The sequence below is a fragment of the Prionailurus viverrinus genome, chromosome C1, assembly GCF_022837055.1.
Source record: "Prionailurus viverrinus isolate Anna chromosome C1, UM_Priviv_1.0, whole genome shotgun sequence".
Classification (NCBI taxonomy): Eukaryota; Metazoa; Chordata; class Mammalia; order Carnivora; family Felidae; genus Prionailurus; species Prionailurus viverrinus.
In genome coordinates, this window is record NC_062568.1 from 170,909,282 (window position 1) to 170,928,909 (window position 19,628).

General features: G+C 44.0%; 1 protein-coding gene across 4 annotated transcripts in view; it reads left to right on the top strand.

The window, feature by feature from the left end:
* The first annotated feature begins 2,344 nt into the window (after positions 1-2,344).
* Positions 2,345-19,628, top strand: part of YIPF1 (Yip1 domain family member 1) — a 37,313-nt gene continuing 20,029 nt past the window's right edge. For 3 of the 4 annotated variants that reach the window (XM_047873793.1, XM_047873796.1, XM_047873795.1), the window contains exons 1-6: positions 2,345-2,455; positions 3,169-3,248; positions 8,086-8,249; positions 11,369-11,449; positions 11,667-11,754; positions 18,040-18,156. In XM_047873793.1, the coding sequence (XP_047729749.1) occupies positions 3,218-3,248; positions 8,086-8,249; positions 11,369-11,449; positions 11,667-11,754; positions 18,040-18,156 (481 nt within the window). In that variant the 5' untranslated portion in view covers positions 2,345-2,455; positions 3,169-3,217. Of the gene's footprint in view, positions 2,456-2,739; positions 2,812-3,168; positions 3,249-8,085; positions 8,250-11,368; positions 11,450-11,666; positions 11,755-18,039; positions 18,157-19,628 lie in introns of all 4 variants that reach the window. The other variant, XM_047873794.1, reaches the window with a different exon arrangement.

Genomic DNA, 19,628 nt, shown 5'->3' on the forward strand with positions numbered 1-19,628 from the left:
AGAGCAGTAGAGGTGGAATTAGCATCAGCGGCTGAGCTCATCTACTTTATCATAATTGGGCAGACAAGTTAAGGACATCTGAACATTTGGGCTCAGTTTTTTAACCTTGACACCAATAGTCCACATTTTGGACTAGATAATTCTTTGTTATGAAGGGCTATCCTGTGCCCTGTAGGATGTTTAGAAGTATGAGGGCCAGGAGCACTCCAGTAGCACCCCACAAGTTATAACAATCAAAAATGAGATTTTTGGCAACTTTAGACGTTGCCAAATACCCCCTCGGAGCAAAATATCCTACCGCTGAGAATCACTGTTTTAGTTAAACCAGTAATCTTTGATTCTTATCTCAGTTTGAGCCAAAAATTTTATATCATTATAACTAATAAACCAATATAACCTTTATTTCTGTTTCTAAGAGAAGAAATATATAGCCTAGCTGTTATCACCTCCCCCCAACACACACATTGACCACCAGCGATGGGACTGTTGCCATCTGACTGCTGAGCAGTCCAGTTCTAAAATTCCAACCTGAGGGCTGCTTACCGGGGCCACTCGTGGTACCAGTGTGCCTTAGTGTAGGTTCCTCATATGAGTACTTCACTGGCAAGTGTGAGTCCAAGAACCGGGAGTGACGGACAGGGGTTACAAAGCAGGAAAGGAAGGAGCGCCGTTGCAAGGATGCATTATCAAATTGGCCACTTCCTGAGGACTTGCTGCTCGATCCTACAAGAGAGTTAGAAAGCTATATGAAATACCTGAAGAGTCTTTCTGAGGAGAAAAAGAGAGAAGCATCAGTTGCTGACCCCATCGGTCAAAAACGTGTCCATGAGGCATCAACCACTCCCCACCCCGGCCCTTCTGGGCTGTTCCTGTCCTGGTGCTGACCAGTTCCAACAGCCCCAGGACCCCATGGGATCAGGACACAAGCCATGAGGCAGGTGAGAACGCTGAGGCGTGGGCCTGAGGAGAAGCCCACTTAGGTTCTACCTGCTGGAGTGGAGTAAGATACATGGTGATGAAATAAGCAGCAGATGAGGCCAGGAGGATCTGAAATGGGGCATGAGGTGTTTAATATACTTGCCCACCTGAATTTGTGCATTGCGATTCATTCCTGATACCTATTCGACCAAAGTACCCTTCTCATATTCTAAGCCTCAGCTTTTTCTTTATAAAATGAGGATAATCACCTCAAGCTTGCAGGATTGTTTTGAGAATTAGAGATCCTGCATGTATAAAGCCTGATCAGGATGTCAGCTCAACAAATACACTAAGTGTGAGTGAGTGTGTGTGTGTGTGTGTGTGTGTGTGTGTGTGTGTATGTGAGTCAGATGTAAAGTCTTTCCAATTGACCACAGGGGTCCAGTGTGGTGAGGCCGAAGTCACCCTTTGTGTGAGCCGCGAATTATGCTTATGCCGCTCAGACAGCCAGAACTTGCTCACTCTACAGTTAACCTTTAGTGAGCAACTACTGCGTGCCGGCCCTGGCGACCCAGACACCAGAAAATTCCTGATCATTGCGCTCTAAGTGCTCACAGGCTGGTAAAGATGGGCAGAAAACAGCAATCGCAGTGGTAGAAGCGAGCCCTGGAGACCAGGGGAGGTCAAGAAGTCCTTGCGCGGTGGTGGAGCAAGGCAGGCTTTTTCTGCAAGGAGAAAATGTACCAAAACCTGGAAGGCTGTGTAGGCGTTAACCAGGCCAAGACGGAAGGCAGGACGAAACGATTCTCACCAGGTTCGATGGTGCACCCCCGCCATCGTTTACGGGGACCCCGTCGAGTGCCGGGTGGCGGTCAGTGCAGTGGAGGACAGAAGGGTGCGTGAGAAAGGCCTACTGCTCCCCCCGCCCCCCGCCCCTACCCGGGGCAGAGGGAGGCGGGTGCGGGAGTGAAGGAACAAATACCACACTCACGGGGGACGGCGGCCACTAGAACAGACGTCATCCTGCGCTCACTCACTCGTTCACAACTCAGAAAGTATTGGACTCATACACTCCCTTACCGCTTCATTAAATTTTTAGCCAAAAAAGAATGCGAGAGGTTGATGACTTTTGGTCTCTCGACAACCGTTCTTCGTTATGTTATTTTATATTTCAATAAGAATAGAGGTATAAACAAACAATAAAAAGACCCCACAAGCTAGAGAATTCTTTGTGCCTCCCCTTCTCCTCCCCCCACTCCACGCCCACCACCGCTCCGGGCTGCGCCTGTCTCTTTAAGAACACGAGTCTCCGCCTCGCAGGGGCGGGGCTAGGAGCCGGCTCTGGAGGCCGCGGCTGCCCAGTCTCGGAAGCAACGCTTCGGTCTCTTTAAGGAGGCGGGGCTCTGCCCGGAGGAGGTGGAGAAGTTCCGCCCCCCCGGATCTCCGGCTTCCGGCAACTCGACTGGACCTGAACCTGCCTGGTACTACTGAGGTTGGAGTCTCCCCCCCGGACCAGCTGGACGCCGAGCCCCTCGAGGTGAGGCGGCCGGGACTGCGGGGAGAGCCCGGGACGCGAGAGGCCCGCTATCTCCTGCCCGCCGGGCCGCTTCGGCCCAGATCCTACCCCTACAACCCTGCCTTTGCTTTTTGGGCAGCTGTTGCCCAGGCCTGCCGGGGCTTCGGGTATCCCAGGCTGCAGGGTCGCCGTCACTCCAACGCCTACTAATTGCTCGGCTGTGCACTAAGCGCCTTACACTCACTGTCTCATTTAATGGTCCCCAGCATCGTGCGAGTAGGTACCATTATGAACCCATTTTACAGATGAGAAAACTGAGGCCCCGAGGAGCTTGCAGTCATACAGCGAGGACAAGCAGAATCGGGAATCAAACCCAGGTCTGTTTGACCCCAGAGCCTGTGCCCTTAACCACTGGCTAGGCTGAACTGTCTTTGCTCTTGACTGCCCTCATAGCCACCTCTCAAACTTCAGCCTCCCCTTCCTCACCCTTACATTTCCAGGCTGCACCTGGTCCTTAAACACCCACAGAGTGAGTGAGATTGGATGGAACCTTTGGACCCCTTAGGGTTAGTTTCTTTATATCTGTTGCTAAGTGGTTATCTTTATACAGACCTGTCTCACCCTACCAAAGAAGGAGGCAAGGAAAATAGTACCATTTCTAATGCTGAAACAAGATTTGTTTGCGTATATTTTATTCTGGTATCTTATGAAGTTTATTTATTTTTCCTTTTTAGACCTCTGCAAAATTTCTTCTTAATAATTGGGAGAAGACCCGCTGGCTGGATGGCAGCTGTAGGTGATTTGCAGTTTGAAGGTACATCTGTTGGGGGCCCACCTTCTATGATCAGTGTTTCCACAGTCACAGCAATGGGTTCTCATTGATATACTGTCATATATATTTAAGAAGATTATTTCAAGCATCTTGGTACAAGTATGTTGGCCACATCCAGGTTTTTCTGTTTGTCCACATCAGTTGTCCTTTTTTGCCGAATAGCCCTTCAGATTGGTAACGTCATTTTTTTAAAGATGTTTTTTAAGTTTATTTATTTATTTTTGAGAGAGAGAGAGAGAGAGACAGAGAGAGAGAGAGAACACAAGCAGGGGAGGGGCAGAGAGAGAGAGGGAGACACAGAATCTGAAGCAGGCTCCAGGCTCTGAGTTGTCAGCACAGAGCCCAGTGTGGGGCTTGAACCCACTAACCATGAGATCATGACCTAAGCCGAAGTCCAACACTTAACTGACTGAGCCACCCCAGATGTCCCCAGATTGGTAACGTCATTAATTTAATACTGTGATTACAAAATAGCTATAGAGTTACTGCCTTAGTTCAACAAATATTTACTGAACATTTACTTTGTGCTTAGAACTTACTAGATGCAGGAGATAAAAAGATAAAGGAGGTGTTTTTTCCTCTGCTGGAGTAGATAAAAGTGTAAAAAGCTAATTATGATGAAATGTGATCAGGTCATTCCTTCACTGAATCAATAAGTATCTCATGAATGTGACTATGAGCCAGGCAGTTGTTCCAGTTACCAGGGACAGAGGAGTGACAGTTCACTCCCTAATGTAGCTTTCAGTCTGTTGAGGGAGACATTAATTTGATAAATGATCACTTACATATATATCCACAGACTATGAAAATGTTGGAGGAACAGTTCATCACTCACAGCCTAGAATCTAACCTAGACTAGGGACTGTCGAATGCTTATTTGTCTTATAAACACTTGCACAGCACTTACTATACGTCAGGCCCTAGTTTACGTGCTTTCCAAATATTAGCTCATCTAATCTTCATGTTAACTTTATGAAATATTTATTCTCCCTGTTTTACCAGTGAGGAAACCGAGGCAGAGAAAAATGAAGTAATTTGCCTAAGGCCACATAACAAGTGGTAAAGCAGGGTTTGAACCCAGGCAGCCTGGCTTCACAGCCAGTGCTATCTCACTGCTATCTGAGGAAGAGAGAAGATGTTTAAAGAGAAACCACCTCCTCAGCAAATACTGTCAACTCCATCTTCAACGTACATTCAGCATCTGACCACCTCTCCTCACTACTACCTCTCCCTCACCGTGCTCAAGGTCACCATCACCTCTCATATGAACTATAGCCCTTACCTTCCTTCTAGTCTTCCTGCTTCCTCCGTTGCCCCCTTACAGTCTGTATTTTGCAACGAGTGGTCCTTTAAAACTAAGTCAGATCATGTCATTCTTTCGGAACCTTCCAATGGCTCCCATCTCACTAGGTATGAAAGCCAGAGCCTTTTCTGTGTTTGGAGGCCGTACATGATCCTGCCCTCCACTCCCTCTGATCTCTCCTGCTACTCTTGTCCTTTCTCTCTCTGCCCTACCCACATGGGCCTGTCACTGTCCCTCCTAGACACCAAGTACACTCACAGCTTAGGGCTTTTGTGCTATTTGGGAATTTTTTCTCCAGATAGCCACATAGCTTGCTCCCTCACTCTGTTCAAATCTCACTTCGTTCGAGAGGCCCTCTTTGGCCATCCTTTCTGAGTACAGTGTAGGAAAGTACAATGTCGAGAACAGCATATGCAGAGTACCCAAGGGGGGAGGAAGTTTGTTTGACTTTTTTCCCAGGTAATTGAAAGAAAGCTAATGTGCAGAGCACAGATGGTTCGGGGTTGGCGGTGCGGGGGGTGGGGGGGGGGAGATGAACACAAGGTGAGGTTAGAGAGGAGGCAGGTGCCAAATCACAGAGGACATTGCAGACCTTGTTAAGGACTTTGCTCTTTAGAACAGAATGTAGGATGCTACGGGGGTCATGGAAGGCTTTCCTGAGGAAGATGGGAGTTCAGGTGAGAAAGTGGAGATTGGGACTCGTCAGGTGGAAGACATTGTGTCAGGAAAGGATCAGAGGCCACACATAGCATAGGATATGCCAGCACGTAAAAGTAGAGAAGATGATGGTGGAAATGAAGAACATGCCAGTCTTGTCCTCAGGGAGCTGTGATGGACACCAGTAACTCATATGGAGCAGAATGTGTGGTCAAGTGATCCTGTGAGAGGTACACACATGCTGCGTTCCAATCAAACCATGCTACCTGCTGTTTCTCAGATAGGGGACACATCTTCCATCTTCTGGTTTTTGCTCATCCCATGCCCTTTGTGCGCGATGCCATCCCCACCACATCTGACCATCCTTCTCAGGTGGCATCTTCAAGAAGCCTTTCCTAAGCCTGTCAAATAGACAAGTTATCATCCTCCTTTGAACATCTTTGGCCTCTGTACTTCTTTTTTTTTTTTTTATGCTTATTTATTTTTTAGAGAGAGTAAGACAGAGCGTGAGCAGGGGAAGGGCAAAGAGAGAGGGAGACACAGAATCTGAAGCAGGCTCCAGGCTCCAAGCTGTCAGCACAGAGCCTGACGGGGCTTGAACTCACGAACCGCGAGATCATGACCTGAGCCAAAATCAGACATTCAACTGACTGAGCCATCCAGGTGCCCCTGGCCATTGTACTTCTAAAGTGATCCTCTGTTCCTCCTTCTGGTATGCCCTTCTGCCTGCTGAACTACTGCTTTTTAAATATGAGACTTGGGGTACCTGGGTGGCTCATTCGGTTAAGTGTCTGACTTCAGCTCAGGTCATGATCTCGCGGTCTGTGAGTTCGAGCCCCCCCGTCAGGCTCTGTGCTGACAGCTCGGATTCTGGAGCCTGCTTCGGATTCTGTGTCCCCCTCTCTGCCCCTCCCCCACTCACACTCTGTCTCTCTCTCAAAAATGAATAAACATTAAAAAAATTTTTTAAATATGAGAAAAGTGTATCTTCCTCTGATTCCCTCAGTTGTGATCATCTTTTTAAATATATATATTAAATAAATATATATATATTAACGTTTATTCATTTTTGAGAGACAGAGCGCAAGAAGGGGTGGGGCAGAGAGAGAGGGAGGCACAGAATCCAAAGCAGACTCCAGGCTCTGAGCTGTCAGCACAGAGCCCGACATGGGGCTCAAACTCATGAACCGTGAGATCATGACCTGAGCTGAAGTTAGACACTTAACTGACTGAGCCCCCCGGGCGCCCCGTGATCATCTTTTTAAATGTTAGTGTCCTGTTCCATCAATAAATGATAGCTATGACAATATTTATTATTATATCATATCATCCTCAAAATCTCTCCGTAAGATAGGTGTTACCTACGTTTTATTTATTTTTATTTTTAAAATTTATTTATTTATTTTTGAAAGAGAGAGAGAGTGCAAGTGAGGGAGGGACAGCGAGAGAGGGAGAGAGAGAGAATTGCAAGCAGGCTCAACACTGCCTGCCCAGAGCCTGATATGGGGCTTGAACTCACTAACGGTGAGATCATGACGTGAGCCGAAATCAAGAGTCGGATACTTAACCGACTGAGCCACCCAGGTGCCCCAATTACCTACATTTTAGAAACAGAGACTCAGAGATATAGTGTTATTTGCCCAAGGTCATAGAGCATTAGTCTTAACTAACCCTTTGACCTGGTAATTGCACTGATAGGTGTTCAGAGATAATAACTCAAAAGCTTTTTCTTTGCAGACACTCCTTACAAGTGTTATTTTTTTTTTAATTTTTTTTTTAAGTTTATTTATTTTTGAGACAGAGACACAGCATGAACGGGGGAGGGGCAGAGAGAGAGGGAGACACAGAATTGGAAGCAGGCTCCAGGCTCTGAGCCATCAGCCCAGAGCCCGACGTGGGGCTTGAACTCACGGACCGTGAGATCATGACCTGAGCTGAAGCCGGACGCTTAACCGACTGAGCCACCCAGGCGCCCCACAAGTGTTATTTTTATAATGAAAAGTTGGAAACACCATAAACACCCAACTTACAGTCTCTCTCTCCTACTCCCTCCACCTCCCAGCTGATGGAATATTACATAGTTATGAAAATGGTTATTATAGACTGATATAAAATGAAAAAATCATTTTTCTATAATCTCCAGTTGACAGAGCAGGATACAAAATTGTATAGTATCACATCAGTACTTGGCGCATTGTAGGCATGCAGTAAATATGTGTTCAGTGAATGAATGATCATCACTGGCATGAATCTTAGAGAGTCACTATATGGAGAAAAGGAAACATATAAAAAATTATTAGTGTTTGCCTTGATGTGGTAGGACTAAGAGTGATTTTTATTCCATGCTTTCTACTCTCATTTTTGACCCTATATTCCCTATAGTGATTACATTGGACTTCTTGGAAAAAATAACTTCCATTAAAATTTTTTGAACTTGAATCAAAGAAGACAGGTATGGATTGGGTACTTGCGGTGGGCCAGCCACTCTGCTAAGGACTTTACTTAGGTAACATTCCTGACTTTCCCCCAATTCTCTAACGTAGATGTTATTCTCCCCATTGTGTAGATGAGAATACTGAGGCATGCAGAGGTTGAGTTACTTACTCAGGCTCTTACAGTTAGTAAGTGGGTGAGCCAGGACTAAAATCCAGGTCTGACTCCAAATTCTATTGTCTTTGTAACTCCTTTTCTAAGTCAGCCTGATGTCTAGATGAGGTTTTTTTTCAGAGCCTTTTGCCATTTATATCAAATAGGGTCTATAGCAAAGCTGGGGTTGAAACAGCTTGTCTTTAGATTAAAAGTATAGCATTTCCAATGTGGGTAAGGTCTTTGATGCCCTCGTGCTCTAATTGCTTTCAGAATTTGGTAACGCGGCCGCTACTGCAGCAGAAAACCCAGGTGCCACCACGATAAGTATTGAGGGTCCTGGTGAAAGCCCGACGCATCAAGCAGGACTCCCAAGAGGCTCCGGGGGAGAAGAGGATGATGAGTTGCTGGGAAACGATGACTCTGACAAAACTGAGGTTCGAACTTGTCTTTGAGTTGTCCTTTTAATTTTTTTAAAAGCTTCTTCATGCATTTATTCACTGTCTCCCGTGTGCCACGAAGAGTGCCAGGCAGTGGCAGCCCAAAGGTGGATCACACGTGGCCTCTGCCTCGGGGGGAGACAGACAGGCACGCAGGCCATTGTTACCCACAGGGAGCGTGCTGGTGGAGGGGACACCGGGGTTGTGGGGGCAGAGCGGGGGCTTTGTGCAGGTAGTGACACTTGAACTGAGTCCTGGCACAAGGGTAGGAGGTGGCCAAGGGAAGAAGGCAGGGAAGGGTGATCTAGGCAAAGGCAACCGTTTCAGCAGAGCCAAAGCGGCACGAAAGAACGTGGCACACACAGCATGTTTCCCATCTTCACGTACATTAGAGCAAAATACAGGTGAAGACAGGAGGTGAGGCTACACGGCTCGGCAAGGACTCAACCAAATGAGTAGGAATTGTGCTCTGAAAGCTATCAGGAGCTACTGAAAGATTTTAGATGATATTTAGCTAGAGAGTTTAAAGATAAAGGTATGGTGGCCTTGTGGGGTAGAAACTGGAAGGAGCGGAGGCCAGTGGGAGACCGTGGCAGTGGTCTAGGCTGGAAGCCTGAACCACAGCCGGACACAGGTGGTTAGGGGGTGGGCTCAGTTGGGCTTTGTGGAGAAGGGGTAAGGGATAGAGAGCAAAGATTTTATCGAGACTTCTAGGTTTCTGCATTTGGTTGGACGGTGAATAGCAGGTGGCTGTTTTTGGTCACAAAGATTTATCTCCACGTGCACTGGTAGTGTGTTCCAGAAAAATAGTATTTCTATCCATATTTTATAAATGCAGTCATGACTGTGATGCCCTAGAGGAGCACCCAGTTTACAGCATTGAGTTCACAGGCTCATTAAGTAACAGAGCTCTAGGGTGCCGGGTGATCTTTCTGGAACTCCGTGAGCCATCACAATAAGCACCGAAGCTTGTGCTAAATTAAATACCCATATATGCTAGACACTGTGGCGAGAGCTTAGACTAGGAGCCTAACTTTGAATTCTGGCCCAGCCAGTAGTAACAGCTATGTGGTCTTGAGTAAGGTACTTGAACTTCCCTAAGACCAGGTTTCCTCATCTGAAATATACGAAAATAATGTGTTGACTATCGCCATCATTATCATGACAATAGCTAATGTTTATTCCGTGTTTCATAGCTGCCAGACACCATTTGAAGTTCCTTACTTGGATCATCTCATTTAACCCTCAAAACAACTCTGTATACCAGGAACTGTTCTTACCCTCATTTTACAAAGGAGAAATGTGAGGCGCAAAGTTTAAATAAGCTGCCCTGGAACACACAATTAGTTAGCGTGCTCCAGAGCGCTAGAACCAATAGGATGTGTACATATAGAGAAAGAGGTTTATTTTTAAAAATTGGTTCACGTGATTGTGGATGCTTGGCGAGTCCAAAATCTGCTGGAAGTGGCTGGCAGACTGAGACCCAGGAAGGAATTGGAGTTTGAGGCCAAAGGCATTCTGCTGTAGATCCAGGAAGAGCTGGTGTTGCAGATGAAGGCCAAAGGCAGTCTGCTGGAGCAGTCCCTCTTGCTCAGGGAGGTCGGCCTTTTGTTCTCTTTGGGCCTTCACCTGATTGGCTGTGGCCCAGCCACATTATGGAGGGCAATCTGCTTTACTCAGAAAGCCACAAATTAAAAAAAAAAAAAAAAATTTCTTAACGTGTATGTATTTTTGAGAGTCGGAGAGAGACTGAACACCAGCAGTGGAGGGACAGAGAGAGAGGGAGACACAGAATCCGAGGCAGGCTCCAGGCTCTGGGCTGTCATCACAGAGCCCAACATGGGGCTCGAACCCACAAACCATGAGATAATAATCTGAGCCGAAGTTGGACCCTTAACCAACGGTGCTACCCAGGTGCCCCGAAAGCCCCCCAATTTAAATGTTAAAGCTTATCCGAAAACACCCTCACAGAAACATCCAGAATAATGTTTGACCTAGATAAGTTGACACACGAAATTAACCATCACACTGAGCAACAGCGGGTGTCAAAAGTTTGAGTAATGTATGAGGGGGGAGAAAAATCTTAAAATTGAAAACATTCTATCCATCATCTTAATTTGTCTGGGAATTGGGAAGAAGTTACCAATATTCTATGATAGGCACTGAATCCCTTGTCCTAGCTTATAGAACATGGGTCTCTGGAGTTCAATATCTTCTAATGCTAGAGTTCGAAAGAACCTTCAGTCTCCTGTATGTCACCTTCCCTCCCAAGATACTAATGCTGTCTGTGGTAGGTGGGAAAGACAGCACTTGGATACCCCTTTCTGGAGGCTATTTGTTACCGTGCAAAGCAGCATTGCCACTATTAGACAACTTTAATTGTGGAGAAATTCTCCTTTCAATGGACAAAAAAAACCTGTCCCTTGTCCTGCAAAGCTCCAGCTAGTCCATCCGTACCTTTCACTGTACGAATCCTTATGAAATATCTGAAGTGGCAGTCGTAGTTCCCGGCAAGGGGTCTGCGTTCTGTTGTCAAATAGCTGCGCTGTTGGGATAGATGAGCCCCGTGTGTGCTGCTCATAAATTGGAGTTTTGTGGGGTTTTTTTGTCAGGGGAGTATATTTTAAGTTTTCAGCATGTTAGAGTGAATCAGTGTATCAGATTTTTGAGAGTTGAGGTGGGGATAGTGGTAAGAATCTTGAGGAGGCAGGGGAGTAGAAGATCTGACACTGACTGCCTTCTGTGCGTATATGTTTGTGTGTGTAAAAATGCGTATATGTGTTATTGTACCTGATACATATTATATATAATCGATCTAATCCTTCCTATAATCCTATGAAGTGGATCTTGTTGGCTGTAATTTTTGGAGAACAAAGTCTAGTGATTTGACAAAGTCTCCCCCTGGTGGAGGGACCAGGAATTGAAACCTTTTGGTCTGACTTCACACGCTTGTTTTCTATCAGGCTGAGTTGGGCAAGGCTGTTGTAAAGTTCATGAATGCAAAAGAGCTTGGTCTCTGATGCATCTTGATTTTCCATTAGATTAGCCCCCTGTCTGCATCGCTGATATAAGGACATTACTTCTGTGTTCATTATGTTTTATTTCACCTCTGACAGTTACTTGCTGGCCAGAAGAAAAGCTCCCCCTTCTGGACATTTGAATACTATCAGACATTCTTTGACGTAGACACTTACCAGGTTTGTAAACCCGTTTCACCTTTCCTTTTACACGTAGTGGAGACTTGTGTCTTTTGTGGTTAAACAATCACATGATGCGAACGCTTTTATGACTGGCTATGGTCTTACAAAAATAAAGGATCATTCGCATTTGAAAATATCATCATGAAAGCTGTAAGAAATCTTCACGAAAGCTGTAAGAAATCTTCAGGAGACTTACTGCTATGTTGTTTTCCAGGTCTTTGACAGAATAAAGGGGTCCCTTTTGCCAATACCAGGAAAAAACTTTGTGAGGTTATATATCCGCAGCAATCCAGATCTTTACGGTATGTGTAGAGCTGTTTGGATTCTTTACCACGTACCAGTTGAATTCAGGTGCGCGTGAGCGTTGCCTGAAAGGTTGGAGAAGTGCACTGTTGGTGGGGCATACAACATTTCACTCAACTCTTCTGGACATCAGTGACAGCCTTTACAAACAATTTTGGGGAAAATGCAATTCTGTGTTATATGAATGCTGTGATTACAAGTAATGGGCATGTCCTTTGAACGTCTTCAAATGACACTGCAAACCTGAGACGAATTAAGTCACTTTGTCCAAAAGGAGATTGTTGATTTTAACTTGAGAGGATCTGAGGGTGGGGATCAGTGTGGAGAAGGTGCTCTCATACTTACTCATTGCTGTGCTGAGTCCCAGGTCTGCCCTCAGATGAGCTGGCTCCCCTGGGAATTCAATCAGCAGCACTGGAAGTCTGTAAGAGGGATGGGCCAGGGGGTGACTGCCATTCCTGACCTCCATGCTGTCTGAGGAGAGGTCAGAGGCCCAGCTGGTACTCCTGAAGGGAAAGGGCTCCTATAGCCGTGGCCTTCCGTGTTTGAAAGGAGAAGCGAGCCAGCGGTTCTGGGTGCTTCCTTTGTGCAGATGCGCTACAAAAGACTGGACGCGGGCACGTGTAATTCTTGCAGCCCCCTTGGGGGTAGGTATTCTTCTCTCCCTTTCTCAAACAAGGAAGCTGACTCTCAGTGAGGCTCAGTGATGTGTATGCTCGATCCTGAAAAAGCATTAGAGTAATATGTTACATATTTTGTACATATGTTGATCATAAGAGGAGAAGGAATTCATGAGGATCTATTGTGTGCTGATGACTGCATACACTTTAATTCTTTCAACAAGACTCTATATTAAGTGTGGTTAGCCCTCTTTTCCTTGTGAGGAAACCAGGGCCGAGAGTTGTCAAACTGAAAAAGCAAGAGCCAGAACTAGTTTGATGTTACGTGAAGCCCATACTCTGTTCGCCTGGTGGTTTTAAGCTACAGAACCTTTTCATCAGCTAGCATGGAGGTCCAATAGTTGGAACCAGTGAAAGTGGAACCACTGTGGGGGAGGCTGGGGAGAGGGTCCCTTCTCTATAGCTCCTCTATCTGGCAGCACTGAAAGTTCCATCCAGATGCCGGCGGAATGCCCGGAGCGCCAGGGAGCGCCATGTGCAAAGCACTGCCTTGGCCCATGCCTCTCATCTAAATGTTGCCAAGGCAGTTTCTCCTCCTCGCTCTCTTGTTTATTCTTCTAGCCTGAGATCTTGAGAGACAGGCTATGTGTCTGAGTGATTTATGTCATCAGTGCCTGGTGGAGGCCTGGCACAGAGTAAGCACGCAAACAATTTTTGAGCACCTTATTTCGTGCTACAGGCTGAGGATGCAAAGATAAAGTCAGTCTCCACTGCCAGGAAGAAAGAAATGATAGAACTAACATGTGCCGAGTGCCTCACAAGTGCCAAGAGCTCAGCACTGTGTCACTGTTTTATAGTTTTATATCCCACACCCCGAGGTAGGCTTACCTCACAAAAGAGAAAATGGAAGTTTGGGGAGGATAGCTTGCCCATAGTCACAGAGTTAGCATAGAAAATGACACTAGCAAATGTACGCGGTGCTTATTATGTGGCCCCGTTATCGGGGAAGAACCTATATTAACTCACTTAATCCTCATAACAACCCGAACTTTATGAGGTAGTTACTATTATTATCCCCGTTGTATGAATAAGGACACCGAGTTACTCAGATGTAATGCATTGTGCCTAAGATCGTATAGCTGAGCACAGTTTTCAGATCAGCACCACAGCTCATAATCCATATTCTTTATTACTCTGTTATGCTGCCTCTCCTGATAAAACCAGGATTTGAACCCCAAGTTTGCTTCTTTCCACAACACTGTTAGCCTCATGAGCTCACAGACATGGTTAAAGAAAAAAAAGAGGTACTATATAGGTAAAGTGTTTGATAGTGGAGAGGACTGGGCCTTGTGGGGGAGATTGGAGGAAGGTGGTCGGGGAAAAGATGACAGAAGTGCCAGTCTGCAGAATCAGAGGGTGAGACTGATGAATTTGATTGCATTTAAACTGAAATACAAAATTACTGGGGGAGCCTGAGTGATTCAGTTGGTTAAGTGTTTGACTCTTGATTTCAGCTCAGGTCACGATCTTATGATTTGTGGAATCGAGCCCTGCTTCAGGCTCTGCACTGACAGTGTGGAGAGAGAATCTTCCTTGGGATTCTCTGTCTCCCTCTCTCTTTGCGCCTCTCCCGCTGGTGGGCACGTTCTCTCTTTCTGTCTCTCTCAAAATAAATAAATAAACTTTTTTTTTAACTACAAAGTTTTTTAATGTTTATTTATGAGGGAGAGAGAGACATAGAGTGAGAGGGGAAGGGCAGAGAGAGGAGACACAGAATTCGAAGCAGGCTTCAGGCTCTGAGCTGTCAGCACAGAGCCCGACGTGGAGCTCGAACTCACGGACTGTGAGATCATGACCTGAGCCGAAGTCAGATGCTTAACTGACTGAGCCACTCACGCACCCCCTAAATAAATAAACTTTAAAAAAAGGAAAAAAAATTTTCTATACCACAAAATAAACATAAACAAAGTAAATAAATAAGTAAACTACAGACCGGAGATAATATTTGCAATTCTCATTAGCAACAAAGGATTAAAAGCAAGAATATCTTTAGAACTCCTACCATTTATAAGAATAAAACCAGTTATAAGTTTTAGAGGAAAATGAGCAATTCACAGAAAAGGAAACCCAAATGGCTAACAAATATATGAAAAGATACTTAGCCCCACCTGTAGTCAAGGAAATAAAAACAAGAGATTATATTATGCTCATTTTAGCAAACATACAAATTGACTTGTCTTCATTCGTTCATTCAATTAATTCAACAAGTATTGAGCACTAAACTATTGCAGGCACTGGAGGTATAGTAGTGAGAAAAACAAAAATCCTTGCTCTGAGGCAGTTTAGAATCTACTGAGCTTTATGATAAGTAAAATAAGTCAGATATATAGTATGCTAATGATAAATGCCAAGGTGAAAATTTTAAAGGACAGGAAATACTTGTGTAGGTGGGTGAATTTGAAATTTAAAAAATTTTTAAGAGGTGAATTTTGAGTAAAGGCCTGGAGGAATTGGGAGCAATTCATGTAGATATCTAAGGGAAGGCATCTGAAGCAGTGAGCACAACAAACACAAAGGCCCTGAGGCAGGAATTTGCTTGGTATGCTCAGAGAACGGCAGACTAGTGTGACTGGGCCAGAGGGAAGAAGGGAGCCTAGGAGATGAGGACGGAGAGACAACATGGTGGGGTAAGTTGTGTAGCATCTTGGTCACAGTGAGGACTTCAGCTTTTACTTGAGTGAGAAGCCATTGGAGGGTTTGAGCAGAGGAATGACATACCCTTAAGTCAGATTTTCAGAAACATTGATACCAAGAGTTGTCAAGATTGTGCAGCAATGGGAACTAATATGTGTCTAGTGGGTATGTAAGTGGTGCACGAATGGGAGCCATTGGAACATTCTCGTGCCCTACAAATTGGCAGTTGCACTGTATGGTCTAAGAGAAACACACAAATATAAAAGAAGACATATAGAAGAATATTATTCATTGTGGCAACAGTGCTTGTAATAGCAAATATTTGGAAACAAGCAAAATATTCATCAGCAGGTGAAGAAATAAGTAAATTGTGGTGTATTCATACACAGAATGCTGTAGTTTTTAAGAATGAATGAGATCTATGAGCATCAATGTGGCTAACTGTCAGAATAAGGATAAATGAAGAAAGGCACGTTTTTGAAGGATGTGAGTAGTGTGACCCCATTAGAAGGATTTGAAAAAGTAGCATGACGGGTACACCAGTGTTTGTTGTATCATTCTTCGTACTTTTCTGTATGTTAGAAATATTTTATAATATAACAATGCATAATACAAACTAAATTAAGACTCCTTCCCACCCCACCCCATAATAAGAGTAGAAGTTGGCAGGAAAGAGGGAAAGAGAAGGTGTATAAAGCAACCTGGCAGGCCCTGTGATGAGTAGGTGGTTGTGTGTCTCTGGAATCCGAGCTTCCTGTTTGCCTTCGGGCACAGGACTCAGCGACTACGTCTGTTGTGTGTCACTATATCCCTCGCACCTGGCCCAGGGTCTAGAGAACAGTGGGTTCTTACAAATAATCTGCTCTGTCAGCACAGAACCTGACATGGAGCTCAGTTCCAGACCGTGAGATCATGACCTGAGCTGAAATCAAGAGTCGGTTGCTTCACCGATGGAGCCACCCAGGCACCCCCTCTGCTTTCTAGTTATAGGTTCTATAATATTTTGGCCACTTGTGGTCATATGCTTGCATGGTCTCAGCCCGTTGACAACACATGGTCACTTTTGTTCATTTTTTCAACAAAGCTTTTGGCAATTTTGTAATCATTAAACTGTAGGAATTTTTTTTTTTTTTTGGCCTTGTCTGTTGCATCTTTTATATGGTTGGTATTCAGAATAATACAGTGAACTTGTCCTTGGTGGTAGCAGAGGGCTTGCAGGCTGATGAGTCAAGAGCAGTATGTGGAAAGCCAATAGTGGTGATTCTTTGGAGTATCCCAGTTGATTGCTTGGGCTCTCTTTCCCACCTTCAGGAGCCAGCTTGGCTTTGAGAAGTGCTAACCCATTTCTGCTAGTCATCTCCTGCGACACAGTAATTTTCTGAGTTTTGTGATACGTCACGGTGCCTGCAGTTATGCTAAAAGGTGTTGCAAAGTATTGGTGACATCGAAACATTAAATTCATAAAATTTATTAGGAATATCTCAATTTAAAAATGTTCTTTGTTCTACTTTTGTAGTACTTTTTCTAGATAAGGAGAAGCAAGGGTGGTGTTCATGAAATCAAGTGAAATGGAGAAAGGGATTTGCAAAGCATAGTGTACTCATTCACTCAGTGGAATAGTTGATAATCACTGAAAGTAGAATAAGCTGATTTTTTAAAATGTTTATTTATTTTTTTTGAGAAAGAGAGAGAAAGAGAGAGAGAGAGAGAGAGAGAGAGAGCATGAACGGGGGAGGGGCCGAGAGCAAGGAAGACACAGAGTCTGAAGCAGGCTCCAGGCTCTGAGCTGTCAGCACAGAGCCCAACGCGGGGCTTGAACCCGTCAACCTCAAGATCATGACCTGAGCCCAAGTCGCACACTTAACCGACTGAGCCACCCAGGTGCCCCGTAGAATAAGTTGATTTTTATGAACAGCTATGGTAGAATCCCTAGGATATATTAAAGTGAAAATCGTAAAGTATGGAATAAGATATATATATATATATATATATATATATATATATATACACACACACACACACACACACACACACACACACACATACATAACTTAAAATTTACCATTTTACCTTTTAAAGTGTACAATTCATTGGCATTGAGTACATTCACAATTATTGTGAATCCACGTATCTTCTGGAAAGCTGTAAAGCAAGGCTAAATGGATATAGATATCTATCTATATATCTACACGTTATCATTATATAAACATGCACACACACAAAATGTGCATTTGTTTATATGTATATAGAAATCTCTGGCAGGATTCACCAGAAACTGGTTATGGCTGCGAGCTCTGGGGAGAAAAAATGTATAGAGCCAGGGAACAGAGAGAGAAGGAATTTACTTTTCTCTATTTTAAAGGAATTTACTTTTCTCCTGCCTGCCTTTCGTTCTCTTTTGAACACTGAACTGTGTGCATGTATTGCTTTCTCATTAAAAAGAAAAGTCTTAAACACATTGCATGCACACATACAACCATGACAAACTGGTAGATTAAATGAATTCTTCCCTAAAGTGTTCTGCTTGCACTACTCTTCCGTTTAGACTGCAGAAGGACCTGTCTGATTTAAGTTATTTTTCTCTGGCATTAATTAACATTTGGCACTTAGATAAGGGAAGTAACCTTTGCTTCCTATATCCTGATGGTGAAGATTTAACAAAATGTCCATGAGTTTTTTGACATCCTCTAATAAAAGAAGCTATAAACAAATTAGTGTCTTTATTCAGCTAATTGTAGAAGGTATTTTGGCCTTTTCATTCCAGTCTCCCCTGTCTTTAATGCACCTAATTGCTGAATTGTGTGTTTACCTTTTATGAAAGAAAATTCCCATTAGATGAATATTGATTGCATCTAAAATTCATTTTCCCTTGCTTATATGAATAGGGCGAGGGAGATAACAAATTATTCTGTAAGAGTCTATAAGCTGGTGCTTCATTTTTTTGTCTGAATTTTCTGGTTTTCTTTGCAGGCCCCTTTTGGATATGTGCCACATTGGTCTTTGCCATAGCAATTAGTGGGAATCTTTCCAACTTCTTAATCCATCTGGGAGAGAAGACATACCATTATGTGCCCGAATTCCGAAAAGGTTGGTGAATAGCTTGACTCATTTGGAATGCTTTCAATTTGTTACCATGCATTCCTTTTGGTGAGCTCTTGGGCCCCTGTCTCTAGGTGCTGCAGCCCCTGCTTTTTTGTATTAAAGGATTCAAACACCCTTATCACCTCAGCATTTACCACCCATCTATGTAAATTGACATAGTCTTTTTTTATGATGGTAACATATACATAACTTAAAATTTACCATTTTACCTTTTAAAGTGTACAATTCATTGGCATTGAGTACATTCACAATTATTGTGAATCCACGTATCTTCTGGAAAGCTGTAAAGCAAGGCCAAATAGCAATTGGAACTTATTCAAAGCAAAATGTGCAAAGTAAGTAAAAAGCAGTGTGCATGAAAGTCTCCATTGTAGCATTATTTGTATTACCCAGATGTTGGAAACAATAGGGGCATTGTTATTTAAGTCATGGTGACTCAACTAGCTGGGTCTGTAGCCACTAATTATGAAACACTTAGAACCATGTGGAAAACTGATAATCCAAAATTATGCCTTTGCTGTTAGCTACTCTGTTAGAGGGAAGTCTGCAAATGGTCAGGGTCTAGAAGGGAGAATGTAGAAATGAGTTTGTCCTAGCGATGGGCTTGTGGATGACATTGTTTTGAAAACTTTCTTTCTTGTGGCAGTCTTGGATAATTATACCAACCAACCAACCAACCAACCAACAGCTTTTTAGGGACTTGTAGGCCACCCCAAAATGAGGAAGTTTGGCTTTATAGGATATTGATGTGTGCCACTTGCTCAGTTCTGTCCTCCTCGCCCCCCACCCCCCTGCCTGCCTGCTGTCCTATGAGAGGCTATATACAGACTGTGTAAGGGCACAGTCTCTGGAACCAGGCCACTGGCTTCAAGTTCCATTTCCATCACTCATTAGCTTCTACTTGTTGGGCAAGTTATTTCATCTCTCTTGACCTCGGATTCCTTATCAGTGAAATGGGAATAATAATACCTATGTTATAGGGCCATTGTAAGAACACAGAGTTGGTGTTTGTAAAGAGGTTGGAATAGTGCCTTGTACAAAAAAGAGTTCATACACGTACACATATATGTGTGTATAGAGAGATATGTAGTTCCTTCCGTGTGTGTATGTGTCTCCGCGTATCCTTCCTTCTACCCTCCATGACCATTTTCATAGAGTCAGACCTGATTCATTTCCAGCCCCATTTGTCAAATGATCCTGGTTTGAGTTTAACTCAGTAAATGTTCATCATGAGATATAGACCCTGCCTTCAAGTTGTTCAATGGTTAAGTAAAGAAAGTCAGGTAAATGAATATTGCTGTAAATGGTATGTGTTAATTTCTATATCAGAGATATTTGTAGGTACATTAACAGAAAAGAAGGAGTGAATTACCCTGCCTGAGGGCCTGGAAACTCAGCAGAGTTTTTATCTTTTCTTATCCTCCTTGGTTGGACAGTATAAGGGAGTCATGGGATGA